The sequence below is a fragment of the Lolium rigidum genome, chromosome 3 (genome assembly GCF_022539505.1).
Source record: "Lolium rigidum isolate FL_2022 chromosome 3, APGP_CSIRO_Lrig_0.1, whole genome shotgun sequence".
Classification (NCBI taxonomy): domain Eukaryota; kingdom Viridiplantae; phylum Streptophyta; class Magnoliopsida; order Poales; family Poaceae; genus Lolium; species Lolium rigidum.
The window spans coordinates 16,492,304-16,511,074 of NC_061510.1; the positions used below are offsets into that span (position 1 = coordinate 16,492,304).

The 18,771-nt window shown below is 44.5% G+C and overlaps 2 protein-coding genes across 2 annotated transcripts; both read right to left on the reverse strand.

The window, feature by feature from the left end:
• Positions 1-11,007: 11,007 nt before the first annotated feature.
• Positions 11,008-12,483, reverse strand: LOC124694408 (disease resistance protein RGA2-like). The gene has a single exon (XM_047227396.1). The coding sequence runs from the start codon at positions 12,481-12,483 to the stop codon at positions 11,008-11,010; it is 1,476 nt and encodes a 491-aa protein (XP_047083352.1).
• A 709-nt stretch (positions 12,484-13,192) lies between these two features.
• Positions 13,193-15,017, reverse strand: LOC124694409 (AAA-ATPase At3g28580-like). The gene is made up of 2 exons (XM_047227397.1): positions 14,997-15,017; positions 13,193-14,680 (listed from the first exon to the last, which is right to left on the reverse strand). Exons 1-2 carry the CDS (start codon positions 15,015-15,017, stop codon positions 13,193-13,195), a joined length of 1,509 nt encoding a protein of 502 aa, XP_047083353.1.
• Positions 15,018-18,771: the final 3,754 nt, after the last annotated feature.

Sequence of the window (18,771 nt, forward strand, 5' to 3'; positions counted from 1 at the left end):
GGTCGCCTGCGGGCACGCGAGGCTTGCCCAAAACGAGGCGTCTCGCCTGTGGCTTGCGTCTCAGAGGGGGCAGCGCCGCCGTCAAGCTCCAGCGTCGCCGGCGATCATGCTCCACCGCCAGATGCGTCAAGCAAGGGCGGAGAGGCAGGCACGGAAGCAGGCGACAAAGGGGAAGAACGACGACGTGGCAGGCCCAGCGCATGCCTCAACCGACGGCCAGTAGATTAGGGTTCTGGTCTAATTTCAAGTCCAAGTTTCATTTAGTATAAATCTGTGTCACTTTTGTATAAAACTAGTCTAAATTGTATGAAATTTCTTTTTTTGAATGTTTTTACATTTTTTATTTTTTTTGGGGCTGCTGTATGGGGGGCGCTGGTGTGGGAACATGGTCCCCAAATGAAGGATGCAATGCCGGTGCTCCCATACAGCAGGGGCGCCTATTTGGGAAGCCCAGTGAACATGGTCCGTGCATGATCGCTTTTATTGTTCCTTCCATCAGAGATTAGCTAGTTTCCTCATTGTTATTGTCCCATAAGCGGTGGCCTAGCCGGCACTGCCGAGTTTTCATTGGAACATGTAGCAAGCACCAGGCAACAAAGTTCCTCATGAACACGTTATGAACTTTGGACTTCTATATTTGCTCATAACTAATCACACGCTAGAAACTTATATCAAGATATTTGTTAAGACACATAAAAAGTCATTTGCTAAGATTTTACTTTTTAGAGGTCACTTCCACAGTATTTTAGGATACTCAAGTATACGCATCCACATATAGAAAACACACATGCGCCCACACATAACTTTATATATACACTACAACTCAAGCTATTGTAATAAATTAATCCATTAAGGTAATAATTTTCGTCTCTTTTTTTACTTTACTCACATTTGAATGGGCCTAGTTTGTTGATCTTTCTAAGGGGAAATGTGTGGAAAAAAAAACTAACATCATCTTTCTACGGAATACATTTAAAATTTTAGCACAATACGAATGTGTTTTTTTTCGGTAGCCGATCGGCCTTACAACTTCATAACAACTGGCATCATGATTATAGCAAAATTTTATTGTACTTACTTATACGGTTATATCAACCGTGTAATATATCAATACAATAGTTAAGGTCGGTGATTGATAAAAAATGAGCAAGTAAAACAGTTTGGTATAATACAAGTTAGGTGGTTGGTATTTTTAATAACCGTCCAATAACGATGCCATGATCATTTCTTGAGGCCTTACCATCGGCTGACTTCTCACGCATGATAACATAATTATCACCAAAGGTGTTGTCCAGTGATGCAAGGCGAATATACAGATCGTCTGTCTCACTATCACCCGTTAGACCTCTAGCTCCTCGAACATCCAATCAAGTGAATAGTCTGTATTAATCCTTTTAGGAGTAATTTAATAGTCAGTTTATATTATACTTTTTACACAACTGAGACAATAATACAATGTGTGATGTGCAACTAGAAGGCGAACCAAGAACAAGCAAAAGCTAACTCCATAGCTAGATGCACACATAGGCCATGCGATGCAACAGACGAAATTTGAATTTCCAATGAAGAGTGATAATTCATAGTCCAATACTACCACATTGTTTTGCGTATTTTGCAGCATCTCAATAAGAAAAGACATGTAAATACACTGTCTACACTTTCAGTCCCGGCTTCGGTTTTGGCTCAATACATTAAAAATAAATTTAGAGACCCAACAAATGTAAGGATCCATCTGGTGTACCCTCCAACACAGCCAGATTCTTTCTAACAAATCAGATACTAACGCATCTGGAGTAAATGAATTATACCTAGCCTCAGTCCTGACAAGTTAACAATACCAACGTATCCCTGATAAGTTAGAATATTTAGCCTGGATCATTCTGTATTTTGACTGTTATATAAAGTCTAGCCGCTTCTGTTCAAGGACTGGCAAAACTTTACTAGCAATCGATGCTATGAAGATTTTTTCAGGCGAAAGCTTAGTGTTTTGACGCCAACGGCGGCGACCCATGCGGGTGCCGTAACCATCTTCGGGGTGCTGTTGTGGCTATCTTCCTCACTCTACCGCTCCAGGTGAAAACCCTTACCTTGTGGTCTTGACAGAGGCAGAGTGTATGTCATTACCATCTTGGGGGCGTCGTCATGGAGCTCCGATCCTCCTCGGTTTCGCTCCGATGGCTTTGGTGGCAAGTCTTAGGTTTTGTTGTACTTTTTTGTTTATCCTTGATCTCCTTTATAAGAGGTTCTCCTCCACACCTTGTATCGGTTTGGCCGTGTGTAGCTTTTTTTATAAAGCGAGGCGGAAGCCTGTTTCAAGGAGGAGGAATTGTTTCTCTGTCCCTTGTAACTTGTGAGTAATGATGCACTATTAAAAATAAAAGTAAAAAAGATTATGCAGCCTGCACTAGAACCCACAGTCAGAACTAAAATAGTCTAAATGTGAGGGGTGCTGAATTTAGGACTTTTCATTCAATTGACTAGTGCATCAATTCTTTCACGACAGACTACGTACATCATGAGGTGCTAACTTTCATTTTCACGTGATGGTCGGTGTTTCGAACAACTACTGGGATGTGATCATCTTTATATAGACAAATACATCTCAGCCCATATTATCACATTCCACATCCGCAATGCACTCCTGCTCCTCGTCAATCCTCAAACACCACGCCGGGATAATCGGACCTCAAGTTCGACATTTCTTCCCTCATCCAAGCTCGGGCCTCCAACATGTTGTTCAAGTGCTCCTCCGTGACGACGAATTCACCCGTCTCCTTCACCTCCTTGGCGACCCTGGCCTGGAACTCCTTGAAGCTGTCTCCCCTGGCCTTGTGGGTAAGGATTGACTCGATGTCCTCATGCGCCATCAGCATCTTTACCTTGGTAGGAGCCTCCACTGCTTCACCGTGACCGCGAGCAACCATGGATTCTGCAGACAACTTCTCCGGCGCTTCGTCTTTTTCTTCTGCCTTCAGCATCGGACGGCCGGCCACCCTACTTTTTCCTGTGCAACGCATCAAAGTCGGACCGTCCTCGCCGGCCATAGCCTCGCCTCGCCTCGCCGCTGCTATATTGGGGGATTTTTCGCTTAAGGAGATTTGGAACAACGCTAGCGAAGCTGCGATGTGTCTTGTCCTGTGCCTATATACGCCCAGCCTTTCTTGGTCGTCGAAATCCGGGTAAGATTCCGGGTCGAGGTCGACTCCAACGAGTCCGTCTTGGCCTCCTCTCCTCTTTCACCAGACCCAGAGTGATTTTTTCGATAAAGGGAATATATTAATATCAAGAGATACCAATTACACCCAGCATCTGCAACAACGCATCACCCTAATGGCACTATGGATACACACAGCCAAAAAAAAGAAAAGAAAACTAAGAAACAAAAGTCCCGCTACAGTATCTCGGGCCTAACACCAACAATACATCCACCGCCATGACAACACCTGAATTACAGATTCTCCAAAAAACGACGCCTCCAAGAAGGGAATAGTGCTCAAACACCGTCGTCGCCCGATCAAAGACCCAGAGTGATAGCATAAGCCTATATAAGACTATGGCCCTGTTTTTTTAGCTTGAGCTTACAGAGAGGCGGCCTTATGGATTCCAGTGAGTTGTGCAAAGTCGTTATTCCTCTGAATTTGATATAGGTGCTTTGGATTTTTGAACCGTTTTTTATGTACGACATTTTAATTTTTTTCGTAGAGACAATTGGTGATGTTTGAATTTCTTCTTCATGCGAGGATAGCGTGGAACATTGTCAAACCTAGTTGAGTATCATTCTATACATATCACTTGCTCCAGTGTCGTCCATAATATGGGCCCATAATTTCAATTTTATAAGTGCATCATAAAGTTGGGTGAAAGTATGAATATCAGATTTAATATAATCACCAATCATACGGTCGCCCTAGTTTAGAACATGACTAAAGTAGTTACTGATGTTAGACTCATTTTTCTCAAAAGGTTCCGCAACTTTTGACTACTTGACTCAAGAGCTATGAGTTGACTCATGGTCATATATAGTTATTAACATTGTAAAAACTGACCTCCTTATTCTAAAATACTTGAGGAATTTCTCTATATCATTCATCTCTCAACTCATTGTATCCATTTCATGATAGACAATTATCGAGGTGCATAAGGAATACTCACACCCTCTTGTATACTAGCAGCTACAACAATGTACTCCCTCCACCCAGAAAAGAGTGCCACTGCTTTATTTAGATTTTGATGTATCTAGGTACTATATTATGTATTGCTACCTCTAATTTAGATTAATTTGCGACACCTTTTTCATGGCCTTATCAGAGATCTCTGGCCTCAGCTCCGCCACCATAATCCTGCCACCGGAGCCTCGCTGCAACGAACAACCTCACCAAGGAAGCTTTCTCAGCTCTAGGAAATTTTGGTAGGAAAGTAATACAAATGATTGTAATATGACAACCCTAGGAAGTTTTCTCTTTATTTGTAATTGTTCTTTATTTATAAGGGTGTTTGAATATATCCAAGTAGTGAGCACTGAGCTCATTGATTCATGATACTTTGCTTCCACGACTTCTTAATGGGTTGAAAAAGATGATTTGTGATAATAATCTATTTTTTTCATATTACTCTCTTAGTGGTGGATTTACTCCACTTAATTTAGAAATTTACCTAGCCTTTTAAGTACTCCTAATTTGCAGCGGCAAGGCACACCCCTAATTATATTTACATTTTCTTTGTGCAACCGGTGAATTTTATTTACTTTGTGCAAGCGGTGACTTTGTGCCCCTGATTTGCAGCGGTGTTAGCTCTTGGTGATGCAAACCCTAGTTAGATTTACATTTCTTTTATGTTGTGACTTTTAAACATCATGTTACGACAATGCATTGCTTATGTAAATGCTGATTTTAGCGTTTCTTCCTTGTTTTTGTTGCTCGGCAAAATTAGCAACTGTTAATTACTAGAATATATTTTCCTCATGTTTTCTTGGTTGTATATAAACGTGTGTTTCTTTTTTTTAATTTACTTAGTTCGCGATGATTTGTAAAAGCTAAAAAAAATATCGTAATTTTCCCACCTATACACGAGTCTCACAGGACCGTGCACCAAGCCGCACCCTAAATCTAGTATGCATTAAACTGGCATTTTAGATTTAGAAGATGGCTGAGTGCAGAACAGCAAGATCAAGTTAGGAAAATTATGGATAAAATAATAACTACTTCCTCTGATCTATATTAATTGATGCTAAAATGGATGTATCTACAACTAAAATGTGTCTAGATACATCTATATTAGCATTAAGTAATATGAATCGGAGGAGTATTGTATTTTTTATGTTATAGAAAGTTAGCTTATTTAGCCCGGATCATTCTGTATTTTTACTGTTATATAAACTGCTGCTGCTGTTCCAGGACCGGCAACCTTTATTAGTAATCGATGCTACGTAGTTATTGTTTATCTGAATTCGTTCAACAGACTACAGTCCCTTGTAGCTAGCGTAACTAGCGAATAATTTTGCCGAATGTGCATCATGTGGTGCGAACTTCTATATTCTCGTGGCCTACATGGGATTGGATCATAATATATAGACAGAGATATACCTCCTCCTCCCGAAATCCTGACCCCCCTCCCAAAATCGCCTCCAAGGCGATGAGCACTTGTTGCGTCTGTGCGGTGTTCTTCGTGGGCGTCGTTGCTGCTCTCGCTAAACAGATCGAACCGAGCTAGGGATTTCGCGGGATTCACTGAAGTGGTTCCCATTCTTCGCCTGGATTTACGGATCAACACCGAGCGATTCGCGAGCGCAAACGGGGATGAAAAAATTCCGCAGGAATTGCTGGCTCTGGATACCAAATTGTCATGACCTCTCCTTGATCGGAACGAGATCGGACAGAGAAATGGAGGAAGGTGAGAGAAGCAAGCAAGGGGTGAGTGATCGGAGCTGGAAGAAGAGTAACGTCACCACATTCTATTCATTTCAGATCTCGATTCGTTTACATAGCTGGGGTTTTATACTCCACCCGGCCCCTGGCCACTCACGTTTACACAGCCCAAGGCCCACTATCTTGTTTACATGACACACGATGACACAAGTTCACTTATATATGAGTTATCTGATGAAGTGTCGAGTGTGATAAATCTGTGATATCTCGGACGAGATACCGGGGGGCATCCTCTTACATCTTGTTGTAAAAGGTTAGTTTGTTGATTCCACAAGATGTCTCAAGTATTCCGAAGCCAGGCAGTATCATAGTCGAAGCGTGTGAATACTAAAAACAAAACATAAAAATCCACAATTCACTTCTCAAAAAGAAAAAAAAAATCGTCAAATCTCAAACCTAGCCCCCTCCCTCGAGCTCGCGTAAAGCCCCAATCCTGGATCGATCTCGCGTTCTATGGTACAGAGGCCTGGGCTGCTGCGCCGACTCCTAGAAGGCGCCGGTGGCGCACACGGAAGCAGTCAAACGCTAGAGAGCCTAACACCATCAATAATGCTCCAAACGTTTTACGGTAATTAGAACTAGTGATACTTAATTTAACTTAATGTGTCAACTTAATTGAATACTTTTTTCATATCAATAGTGCTTATCATACAAAACATAATAAAAGGCTACAATCAACTTTGGTGTCGGGTAAACTGAACATTATTTATACCAAACTCTTTTACTTACTAAGTAGCTCATTTTTTTATCAATCTCCAACATTAACTGTTGTATTGATATATTACACTGTTGGTATAACCCTATAAGTAAGCACGTTAAAACTTTGTTATAAACATATACTGCCAGTTGTTATGCAATTGTAAGGTCGGCCAATGAAAAAACAGATTTGTATTGTTCTCAAATTTTAAATGTATTCCATAGAAAGATGATGATTTTTTTCCAAATATTTCCCCTTAGAAAGATCAACAAACTAGACCCATTCAAATGGGGGGTAACGTAAAAAAGAGATGAAAATTATTGCCTTAATGGACTAATTATTACAATAGCTTGAGTTGTAGTGTATATAAAAATATGTGTGGGTGCATGTGTGTGTTTTCTATATGTGGATGCGTATACTTGAGTATCCTAAAATACCGTGGAAGTGGCCTTTAAAGAGTAAAATCTTAGCAAATCACTTTTTATGTGTCTTAACCATGGAAAAAATTAGCGTTTCTAGATAGCCCACGCTACATCATTCCGGCGCTATAGCGTCGTATAGCGCGTATTTTTCGGCCGACCCTATTTTGTTATAGCGTCCTATTTTTTTCCTTGGTCTTAACAAATATCTTGATATAAGTTTCTAGCGCATGATTAGTTATGAGCAAATATAGAAGTCCAAAGTTCATAACTTGTTCATGAGGAACTTCGTTGTCTAGTGCTTGCTACATGTTCCAATGAAAACTCAGCAGTGCCGGCTAGGCCACCACTTAGGGGACAATGCCAACGATGGAAGGAACAATAAGAGCAATCATAGGCCACCATAATTTCTCACTGATTTAGTTAAATTCGTCTCCCTCATCAAATTTACAACACTTTTCAGTTTATTTTGCCCCCTCTACATGAGAACTTGGCTTCGTCCCTGATGTTTAGCTTTTGAGAAAAGGACAATGACCCTGGTTTTATATGAAAAGCAACCAAACAGTGTTGGGGTTAACCAACAAAACTGCCGTAAACCACATCTAGTCATTCGCTACAGCTCAACAGAAATAGAGAAAACAAGCTCGCAGTGGAGCTGTGAAATGATAGATTTTTGTTATCCTGTTTTCGTCCGGCCTCATGGTTTGCCGGCAACAATGAAGTCCACTGCGAGAGCTTTGAAATCATACAGTAGATATTATTCAGAGGCGAGCTACTGATTTTATCACTAAAAACAAGGTCCAAAGATCACCCAACTGGTGGAACTGGAGCATGCATCTTGCCAAACTGATCTTTCATCTTCTCCAAACTATTTAGCCTGGATCATTCTGTATTTTCATTGTTATATAAAATCTAGCTGCTTCTGTTCTAGCTAGGACTAGCAAAATTTTACTAGCAATCGATGCTATGAAGTTTTTTTCGGGAGAAAGCTCAGTGTTTCGACGTCAACGGTGGCGACGTCTGAGGGCGCCGTAACCCTCTTGGGGGTGATGTTGTGGCTATGTTCGTTGCTCTCCGGGTGAAAACCCTTACCTTGCGGTCTCGACAGAGGCAGCGTGTACGTCATTACCCTCTTGGGGGCGTCATCATGGAGCTCCGATCCTCCTCGGTTTCGCTATGATGGGTTCGGTGGCAAGTCTTCGCTTTTGTTGTACTTTTTTGTTTCGAGGAGCAGGAATTATTTCTCTATCGCTTGTAACTGTGAATAATTTTTGAAGTTGACGACGCACTATTAAAAATAAAAGAAAAGGCTAAGGACTAAATTAGTCTAGACGCGAGGGGGTGTTAAATATAAATACACTGTCCAGTTTCTTTCTATTAGTTCGGATTTTTCATTCAGTTGACTAGTGCATCAATTCTTTCCATTCGCTCAGACTTTTCATGTACATTATGAGGTGCTGACTTTCATTTTCACGTGATGGACGGTGTTTGGAACAACTACTACATGGATGTGATTATAGGATTCCACATCCGCAATGCACTCCTGCTCCTCATCAATCCTCAAACATCACGTCGGGATAATCGGACCTCAAGCTCAAGATTTGTTCCCTGAACCATGCTCGGGTCTCCTGCACGTTCTTCATGTGCTCCTCCGACATGACGAATTCGCCCGTCTCCTCCACCTCCTTGGCGACCCTCGCCTGGAACTCCTTGAAGCTGCGTCCCCTGGCCTTGTGAGTCAGGATTGACTCGATGTCCTCATGCGCCATCAACATCTTCCCCTTGGTAGGAGCCTCCACTGCTTCACCGCGAGCAACCATGGAGTCCGCACTGCCAGCCGTCTCGCCTTCTTCTTCTGCCTTCCTTTTGCTGGGACACACCCTCTGCTTCTGACGGCCGGTCACCCTCCCCTTACCTGCCATAGCCTCGCCTCGCCTCGCCGCTAGATTGGGGAATTTTCGCTGAAGGAGATTTGGAACCCTAGCTTTCGATCGTGGGGAGAAGCTGCGATGCGTCCTGTGCCTATATAGGCCCAGCCTTTCCTGGTCCGGTCGAAATCCTGGTAAGATTCCGGGTCGGGGTCCACTCCAACGAGTCCGTCTCGGCCTATTCTCCAATTTCACCCGACCCAGATAGGCTAGGCCCATCACGGAGTGACAGCATAAGCTTATTTAAGACTATGGGCCTGTTTTTCAGCTTGAGCTTATAGAGGGGCGGCCTTACGGATTTCAGTGAGTTGTGCAAAGTCCTTATTCCTCTAAATTTGATAGGTGCTTTGGATTTTTTTTATAAAAAATCATTATATATGACAGTTTAATATTTGGTACTACTTCACTTGAGGAGAGCGCGGAACATTGTCGAACCTATCCTCAACTCACTATATCCCTGTCGCGATAGACAATCTTATAGTAGGTGCATAATGAAGATTCACACCCTCCTGTAATACATATTTCGCAAAACAAAAAACACTGTAATATACATATCCAAATCTTCAAGTGGTTCATTATTTGAATATAACATCTCCGCAACTAGACAAAAAGGTGTTCCTGGCATTGATCAAATTAACTGGATGTGGTACATAAGGGAGAGCTCCATCTCCATCACCGTCTACATGTGTGCAGGGTCATCCATAAGGATCCAGGTTATTTTGTTGGTTGCAGAATCTATCACAGTCTGGATCCATCTCGATCACAGAAATCAATTATCCCACGCTTGTAGATATGACTTTCGAAGGAATAAGGGGGGATTGGGTGGATAAATACAGTAATTAAACATGTGCCTAGTGCCTACTTGCGAGTTTCATCATGGCGATGATCAATAACTGATAGTGATCGGGGTCTGGTTTCTTTCCTTTTTCTCTCTTTCTTTAGCGAATCCCGATAGATGAAGCCAAAGAGGAAAATACCAAATTTGAAACATATGGCAATCACAAGATATCCACCGTAGTTTTTATGTTCACAAGAGCTATATGATATGTCCCATGAGAAAATTCTTCCTACGGCACCATGTTAAAACTTAAGCCGAGAATCAACAATCATAAAATGTGACGCAAGACTGCAGATTGAGGAAGATTGCATCATCGCATTATAATTCTCTTCTCATGAGAGTTTCCTGACGTTGAAACCATGTAGACTAGTAGTATATTGCAATCGATCACACAATAGTCCCAGAGCATGTGACGGCAAGCAGGGGGTAGGTAGCACCATCAGGGTACAAACTGGCATATCTTTTTGAGCCATCAAACTGGCATATCTAAAATAACCTAGGCGGCTCTGGAGGTAGGACTGCCTCTGATGGTGTTTGGTGTGCTCGCAGCCAGCCTAGGCGCCTCCCAGCACATCCCTGCGAGCTGCATTTGACGACAACCAGAAGCTCTGCCACGAGCAGGGCTGCAACGGGGAGGCTTTCAGCACTGGCAAGGGCACTAGCATTGTCGGGAAAAACATGCAATTGGAAGAAAAGTTATGGAACGGACAGCTTTAACGTTTAAGCATAGTCAATATTTGAGGCTTTCAGCAGTTAGAGAAGTCAATCCATGGTTTCTCCGTAGAGAAGTCAATCCATGGTTTCTCCCTAGAGAAAAGCTATGGAACAGACATCTTTAACAGCACAGTTCAATTCTCAGCGGTTAGAGAAGTCAATCCATGGTTTCTCCATAGTCAATATACGGGATAAAAGAACAACACGTAGCACGCATATCACCAAACCAAATAAATTTCTTAAGTAACTTACAGCATGAACAATAAAACGTGTTAGCAGCCCAAAATTGTAGCGTTTCCCATTTCTCCAGATACATTAAAAGAAGCTACGCATGTCAGTGAAGACACAGTGTCCACTCTATTTGCATTTATTCAAGCTGTTGCACAAGCACGAACCATGCATCGGCGTGAGAGTATTGAGTAAGTGAAACACAAATTTACAGACCATGTTCAGTGAACAAATCAAAGACTAGACAATTAATCACCTGCTACTCTTCTGGAAGAGATCGTATCCCACAGTGAAACATGTAGTTGTAGTGAGGCGGCAGATGAGATGTCCATGCATGGACCTTGAAATTTCCTCGAGGCCTAATACTTCCAAAATAAAGATCTTGCACGGTCACCATCATCTCTGGATCTTCAGGTTGAGTTTCACCATAACATGTCTGGTAATCAGCCAAAATTACAAAGCATTCAGAAGAATTTTTATTTGAGCTCCTGAGATATAATGGCTCGACAATATCCCAATCATCAACTACACGTTCACCATACATCATGATGTTATTCTGCGAGATATTCCTGAGGGTTGCAAGGGCCATGCTCCAGAAACGGAGGTTAAAGTTTGCTTTGAGTAGTCCACCGAAGATGGTTGCACCCCTGAAGCACCCTTTCAACAGCCTGGCCATGTCCATGGCTATTGCTGTGAGCTTTGGTTGGTCCTCCGTGCTGGTGCTCCCGAAAACACGCGCCTTGAAGAAGTACCAGTATGCTTCCGTATTAAGCCACTGTAATCTGAGGGGTTGTGTGGTTCCCAAGCTTGCAATCCTATTGGATCGGCTCGCGACTATTATCTTACTGACGCTCGCAATGCAAATCCTCACGGCTGAATACAACCTTTTCCAAACAGACTCTTCGATATCCAGAAATAGCTCAATGATGATCAGTGTCCTTCCACCGCCCATGCCACAGTTTTGATGTTTGATTTTACCTCCACTTCTTAGGGTCTCCACACTTGCATCTTTAAGATCATCACCACTGAAATGCAGAATCTGAGAGAAGTGGTTGCGCACCCTTTCATCGTTGCAAGCATGCTCAATCAGAGTGCTCTTTCCAACATATCCTGGACCGGTGATCGGCAGGACAGCAGGATCTTCAGCGGCATTGGGATCACACTCCTCTTGCAACAGGAAGTCTATGATAAATTCCATCTCCATCTGGCGCCCGAACATGCACTTGTTCAGCAGGAGATATATGTTGTACGGTTGGCGGTCCAAACGTGGGTATCTGCATAAAAACCTGGTGAACTCACTCATATCTTCCATGGTGTCCCTTATGCTGCCAAACACTTTCTCCAGCAGCTCAGCTCGCACTGCACCTTCATTGCTGCCACTGCAGATACATACACGCTTGGCAGGGTTGAACATAGATGGGGCAAAGGAGTTGCTTACTTCACGATCTTTTGTCCTGTCTTCTCCATGGGCTTGGCAACTGAAGAAGTCGAGAGTGTAATAGCCCCTGTACATCTCCTTTTTCAGTATTCTGAGTTGATGTAGCATCGCTTTGTTTGTGACGAGACGGCCATCTGCCTCCTCAACGACGACGCAAAGCCGCAGTAGCAGTCGTTGCAGCCCGCGCAGACTCTCCTCCTCGCCTGGCGCAACCTTCTGCTTCAGGTATCTATCCACGAGGAAAGATATGGATCTACTGACAAGCTCACCCATAGTAGCAGAAAATATAGCCTCCATGTATGTAATTTTGTGTGAAAACCTCCAGCCCTCTTGAGCAATTTGGTACAGCAATACCTATATCTGAAACTTGTGGGATGACTCGCACAATGGCATTCAGAGTATTTGTCTTAGTCTCCAGTCCTTGTCTTAGTGTCAACTGAAGCCAATTTATTATTATTTTTTACCAAAAATCCTGAATATAAGGCTGCTATTTGATTGGTGACTTTTGCTAGTTTGAATGGACCATATAGGCTGATGTGAAGTGAAGACCGCACGTTTCAGTTCCATTAAGAAAGGTAGTTTGAATGGACCAGAAGAAAACGAAAGGCTGATGTCCTTGTCTGCAGTTCTCAACTTTGAAACATGAAAGTGACCCTGCAACCTCCGACCGACAAGTGCAGCAGTACTTTCACTGAATATACCAAGAGCTCGGACATCCTAGCTGAAATTAACACTGCAATGGTATGTCTCAACAGTAGTAATTTACCGTCAAAAGAAATCACGAGAATTGACATTAGTATTATCATAGCATGACAGTATCGTCACTTGGTACTACTGACTGTTGCATGCTTTGCAGATAATTATGGCAGACAGCAGTAGTTTAAACTTGGACACTGTCCGAACGCTGCAATTTTCTTTTGCCGGTAAACTAGCATGTCTAGTACATAGATCAGTCATGCACATTTAATATCGCGGAAAGATCAAATGATAACACAAATCTTCCGTCTTATTTCTTGTCGGCGCTATTGCTATTGCTGTCCTTCTTGCTTCCGTCTTCAGCCTCGTCTTTGTTGCTATTATCGTTCTTCATACCCCCCTCTTCCTCCTCGTCTTCGTCGCTGCTGTCCTCCTCGTCTTCTTCCCCTTTGTCCCCGGCTACAGCTTTCTCTTTGAGCGCCGTAACCAGTCTACCTAGGTAGGCGTCCACATCCTTTTTCTTCGACCTGGGCATCAAGTTTTCCGCCACGTCGGCCGGCGACATGTTGACTTCGCCTAAAAGCTGCTGAATTTCTGTAAACAAATTGTGCTCGGTGACGCCTAGGTAGTTCTTGGCAAGCACCTTGAAGGACTCGAAGCAGCAGTAGGACATCTCGATATGCATGTCCATCCTACCCCGTCGGATCAGCGCCGGGTCCAGGTTCTCCTTGTGGTTGGTGGTGAACACAATGACCCGCTCGCCGCCGCACCCGGACCATAGCCCATCTATGAAGTTGAGCACCCCAGAGAGCGTCACCTTGCTCTCGTTGTCGTCATCTTTCTTCTTTTTCTTGGTCTTGCCCTTCTTCTTTCGCTTGCCGGTGAGATCGATGGAGCAGTCGATGTCCTCGATGACGATGATGGACTTGTCTTTGGTGTCGATGAAAAGCCTGCGCAGCTCGCTGTTGCTCTTGACCGCGGTGAGCTCGAGGTCATAGACATCGTAGTGGAGGAAGTTGGCAATGGCGGCGATCATGGTGGACTTGCCGGTGCCAGGAGGACCAAACAGGAGGTAACCTCGCTTCCACGCCTTGCCGACGGATGCATAGAAGTCCTTGCCGTCATGGAACATCTCGAGGTCGTCAAGGATCTCCTGCTTCCTTCCGGGGTCCATGGCGAGCGTGGCAAAGGTGGAGGGATGCTCGAACTTGACGCTGCTCCATCCATCGTAGTCGCCTGACCAGTCGTCCTTGGGCTTGTTGGTGTAGAGGCTGCGTTGGCGGTTCCTGGCCATGGCTTCGCGGCCCTCGGCGAGGACGTGCGGCAGGTACCTGTCCTCGACGAGCCCCCGGTGGCGGCGGTGGAAGGTGAGGCGGTACATGCGGCGCTCGTCCGTGCGGCCGGGGCGCTCGGTGATGATGGTGGTGGCGTGGGGCACAACCTTGCTCTTGTTCCAGCACATGTTGGCGCCATGGAACTCGTCGACCACCGCCTCGTAGTCGTCCATGGATAGGCTCATGCGATCGTCGTCGATGTCGAGCGTGGCGCGGAGGCTGCGGGCGCGGGAGGCGCAGGTGGCGCTCAGGTATGCCTCGGTGGTGAGGTAGGCCTCGCTGCGGCCGAAGAAGTCGGGATCTTTCTCGTCGATGGTGATGGTGTCGTAGGGGGATATGGCGTCGACGATCCGGGTGGTGAGGGTGTCCAGGTATTCCTTGAGCATGCTGGGGACGCACTGCTGCAGCATCGACCAGAGGAAGAGGAGGCTCGCTAACGACGTTAGCATCCCGGCGGCCCAGCCCTGGCGGCCGTCGGCGCTCCTGCCGCCGAGGAACATGTCCATGGCTCGATCGTCGATCTTGATCGATTTAGTAACGTCGGTACGCCTGCGTACGTACGCAGGGACACACGTACCTTTTTATACTACTGCAGGTACCAACCTGAATACAGCCGGAGGCATGAACTCTGTCAACGTAAACAATAGGAACTCAGGAGCCTCCTGGTGTTCCTAAACACACACGCGAGCAACCGCACGGGACTCTCGCCCTCCATCTTGCATTGGTGGATTCTTATCCAAGAAAACTGCTCCTACATGTCGTCTGGCTCTGGTTCAGAACTTCAGACATGATGCTGAGCATTACACCATGGACCAATCCAAAGGTTTTGCCACTACGACATCATTCATTCGGTGGGAAGAAAACAAATACAATTTCTAATGGTAAAATCTAATGGTGAAATACAATTGCTAAAATCTATTACTCCATGGACCAATCTAATGGTAGAAACATGATGTATTACGCCATGGACCAATCCAAGGTTTTCTTCCTACCGAATGAAACTGCCCCTCGGCCTTTCTGGCAGTGAAATACAATTGAAACTATCAGTCAGATTTGAATTTATTCGAGACATTGTACTTCTAAATGAAGCACATCATGTTTCTACCATTAGGTTAGTTTTAGTGAAGCAGTGGATGTACTAGGTACATATCTGGTGTTGGGTTCAATTCTAGCTGACCTCATTTTACTTTTTTGAAAACAATTTAAATGACAAACTTCAAATCTGGCTGAAATTTTTGAAAGTTCTCTACGAAATTTCATAAATTTCTCGAAATTCTACCGGGGCAAAAAAATATTAAGGAAACATAATATTAAACCATGTCTTTGGCCTCATTTCCTGTCCACCCCTACACTCTTAATTAGTGGCTTCTTCTCATGTGGTATTTCCCGACGGCACATATATGAGCCTCGAGGTGTTGTTGGAGGTATCTCCGGTTCATGGAGGACCCGTCATCCTTCGACGTTGAGCTCGCTGAGCGATGCGCTGAAGGACATTGTGTTGGTGCCATGGGCTCGGGTTGGGCCACCGAGAATGCGATGTTGGACGCCTAGTGAGGAGTGTTGTACCTGCGGTAATTTTTCCTTAATTTAGTGGAGAACATTTGAATTTCTACCCCGTTTAACAACCCATAGATTAATCTAAAAGTGTCCTTCCTGTCTCCAATGGTCCGAATATAATTTTCAATTACAAATGTATTATGAGGTTAGAAGATAAACATATTTATTTATTCAAGTAAATATAACTACAAATATGAGTATGTGTAGAACACGTCAATGGGTTTAGGAAATTGGACTAGGGTTTATGGGCTCACTTGACCTATCTCTCACAAATATAGTGGCACATAGAGTAAAGCATACGAGATCTATTCAAATATAAAAATATTATGATTGATAATAATATGATAAGATCTATATAAGCATCACGTCTATCCTTTGTATCGTGAGCACATGGTAATACACCCCTCTAAGTATGCGCATCCCGTCACACCTAGAATTTAAATACAAAGTTGTCAACGACCCCATCGAAGGCCCAACAGCTACTCAAGGCCCACGACGCCAGAGCAACCGAGCACGGAAGATACCGGCCCCGCGACTAAGAGAAGGCCTCCTACTTCCTTGCGTGTATAAAGGGAAGGAAGGAGTATCCTGGAAGCTAGGCTCGTAGAAGGCGGCTCTGCCGTTCCTTTGTAATCGCTTTTGTTTTCGAATTCGAGTCTCTCGTAGATACTTTGCGAAATCTGTATCCAAATATATGCTGGGAGTGTTGATCTAAGCTGAGTGCTAACAATCTGGTATCAGAGCCGCAGATCTGGATCAATTTTTTCCACCTCCCACCCACCACCGTACTCGCCAATTCACCCGGATCCGAGGCATGGAGGTCGAGAGCTTCTCCAAGCAGCAGATCTACGATAACCTCTGCAAGCTCGTCGCCGACGGCAAGGCTAAGATGGTGGCGACACTCGCGGAACAACAGTGCCTGAACGTGGAGCAACACCATGCCATGCTCGCCACTCTGAACGAGAATCGCGTGGACATCGGGGATATCCAGCTGCGCATGGAGCGTCAAGTCCCCAAGTTTTCTTCCTCATCGGCTGCGGAGCAATCGCCTCCACAGACGCCGCGCGACGGCGACCCACGCCCAGCTGGGCCCAACGACGACAAAATCACTTGGGGGATGCTCATGACACCATGGGTGCCTATGTGCCTCCTCTGGCAAGAGGTGCGCAAATTCCCCGACCTAACCCTTCTGTGGATGATCACTTTGTTCACCGTTGTGCTGATGAGCACCACCACAGTCACCACCGTGCTGATGAGCACCACCACAGTCACCACTCGCTGTCTAAGATCCACTTCCCAAAAAGTTGATGGCAACTACCCGAAACTGTGGCAATAGAGATGCGAAGATTACTTCAATCTGTACGGTACCCATCGATCGATGTGGATTACCGTGTCTACTATGCATTTCGACGGTGCTGCAGCATGTTGGCTTCAGTCAATTCAACCGAAACTGCATAACACATCATGGGGAGAATTTTGTTCATGGCTGGTCACGCGATTCAGTCGTAATCAACACCAAGCGCTTCTCCATCAATTGTATCACATTCATGACCAAACCTGTGTCATAGATTATGTTGAGCGCTTTGCTAAACTCATAGATCAATTAGCAGCCTATGAACAAAACATGAATAGTTTACATTATGTAACTAGATTCCAAGATGGGTTGTGGCCTCATATTCGCGCAGCAGTTGCTCTTCAGTGTCATGTTGAACTCGATACTGCCTACTCTCTCGCATTGTTGCAGATCATGGGGAGAATTTTTCTCATGGCTGGTCAGGTGATTCGGTCATAATCAGCACCAAGCGCTTCTCCGTCAATTGTATCACATTCATCAACAAACCAGTGTCACAGATTATGTTGAGCGCTTTGCTGAACTCATAGATCAATTAGCAGCCTATGAACAAAACATGAATAGTTTACATTATGTAACTAGATTCCAAGATGGGTTGTGGCCTCATATTCGTGCAGCAGTTGCTATTCAGTGCCTGTTGAACTCAATACTGCCTACTCTCTCGCATTGTTGCAGGAAGAGATGAGTGAACAACCAGTTGACGGACATGGTCGACCGCTGCCCTTGACGGGTCCAGCACCAATACTGGCTTTGCCTGCTCCTCCTAGAAGACCCCTGCCACTGCCTGCACCACCTCCACCAGTCAACAAAATGCAAGTACACCTAGAGAAACAACCTGTTGCAGAGAGTAGCAGGGCAGCTCAAGTGTCTGTATCTGCTGATGCCAAGTGGATTGTACTGCGCAATTATCGTCGTGCGCGAGGCCAATGGTATACCTGCGGCGAACGCTACTCCAGGGAACATCAGTGTAAAGGAACTATACAACTTCATGTGCTTTAGGAAGTATTGGACTTATTTCAAGGGGAGGAAGCAAGTGATGATGATCAATCGTCCAGTAACAGTGCCACGGTGGAGCTGCGTCTGATGACTACCGAAATTGTGATCAAAGATCCAAGTACTCTCACCTTTCAGTTAACAGTTAACTGGTGTTGTTTAGAACTAGAGAATCCAATTCTTGGTTGATTTAAGCAGCACTCATTCTTTCATCAATAGTTCATTCATTCCTTTACTCACTGATGTAGCTGCACTGAAATCTGCTGTCAAGGTGAAAGTGGCCAATGGTGCTAAAATGGTATGTGATAAGGCTCTGCTTAACTGTTACTGGTAGTGTGAAGGAAATCACTTTACCACCCAATTCAAATTCCTTGAATTGGGGGCGTATGATGGTATACTTAGATTGGACTGGCTAGCAATGCACAACCCCATGAGGGTGGACTGAGATGAGCAATGGATGTCGTTTGATCATGAGGGGCATTCTGTCACATTGCAGAGCAATAACAACCCCAGTCAATTTACTTGCATAGTTGTAGAGTTGCTACTAGTGCATGGTGCATGAGTCAGAAGAGTCTCCAACACAGTTACCTGATGAAGTGGTGCAGATTCTGAAACAATTCCAAGTTGTTTTTGAGGAACCAGTGGGATTACCGC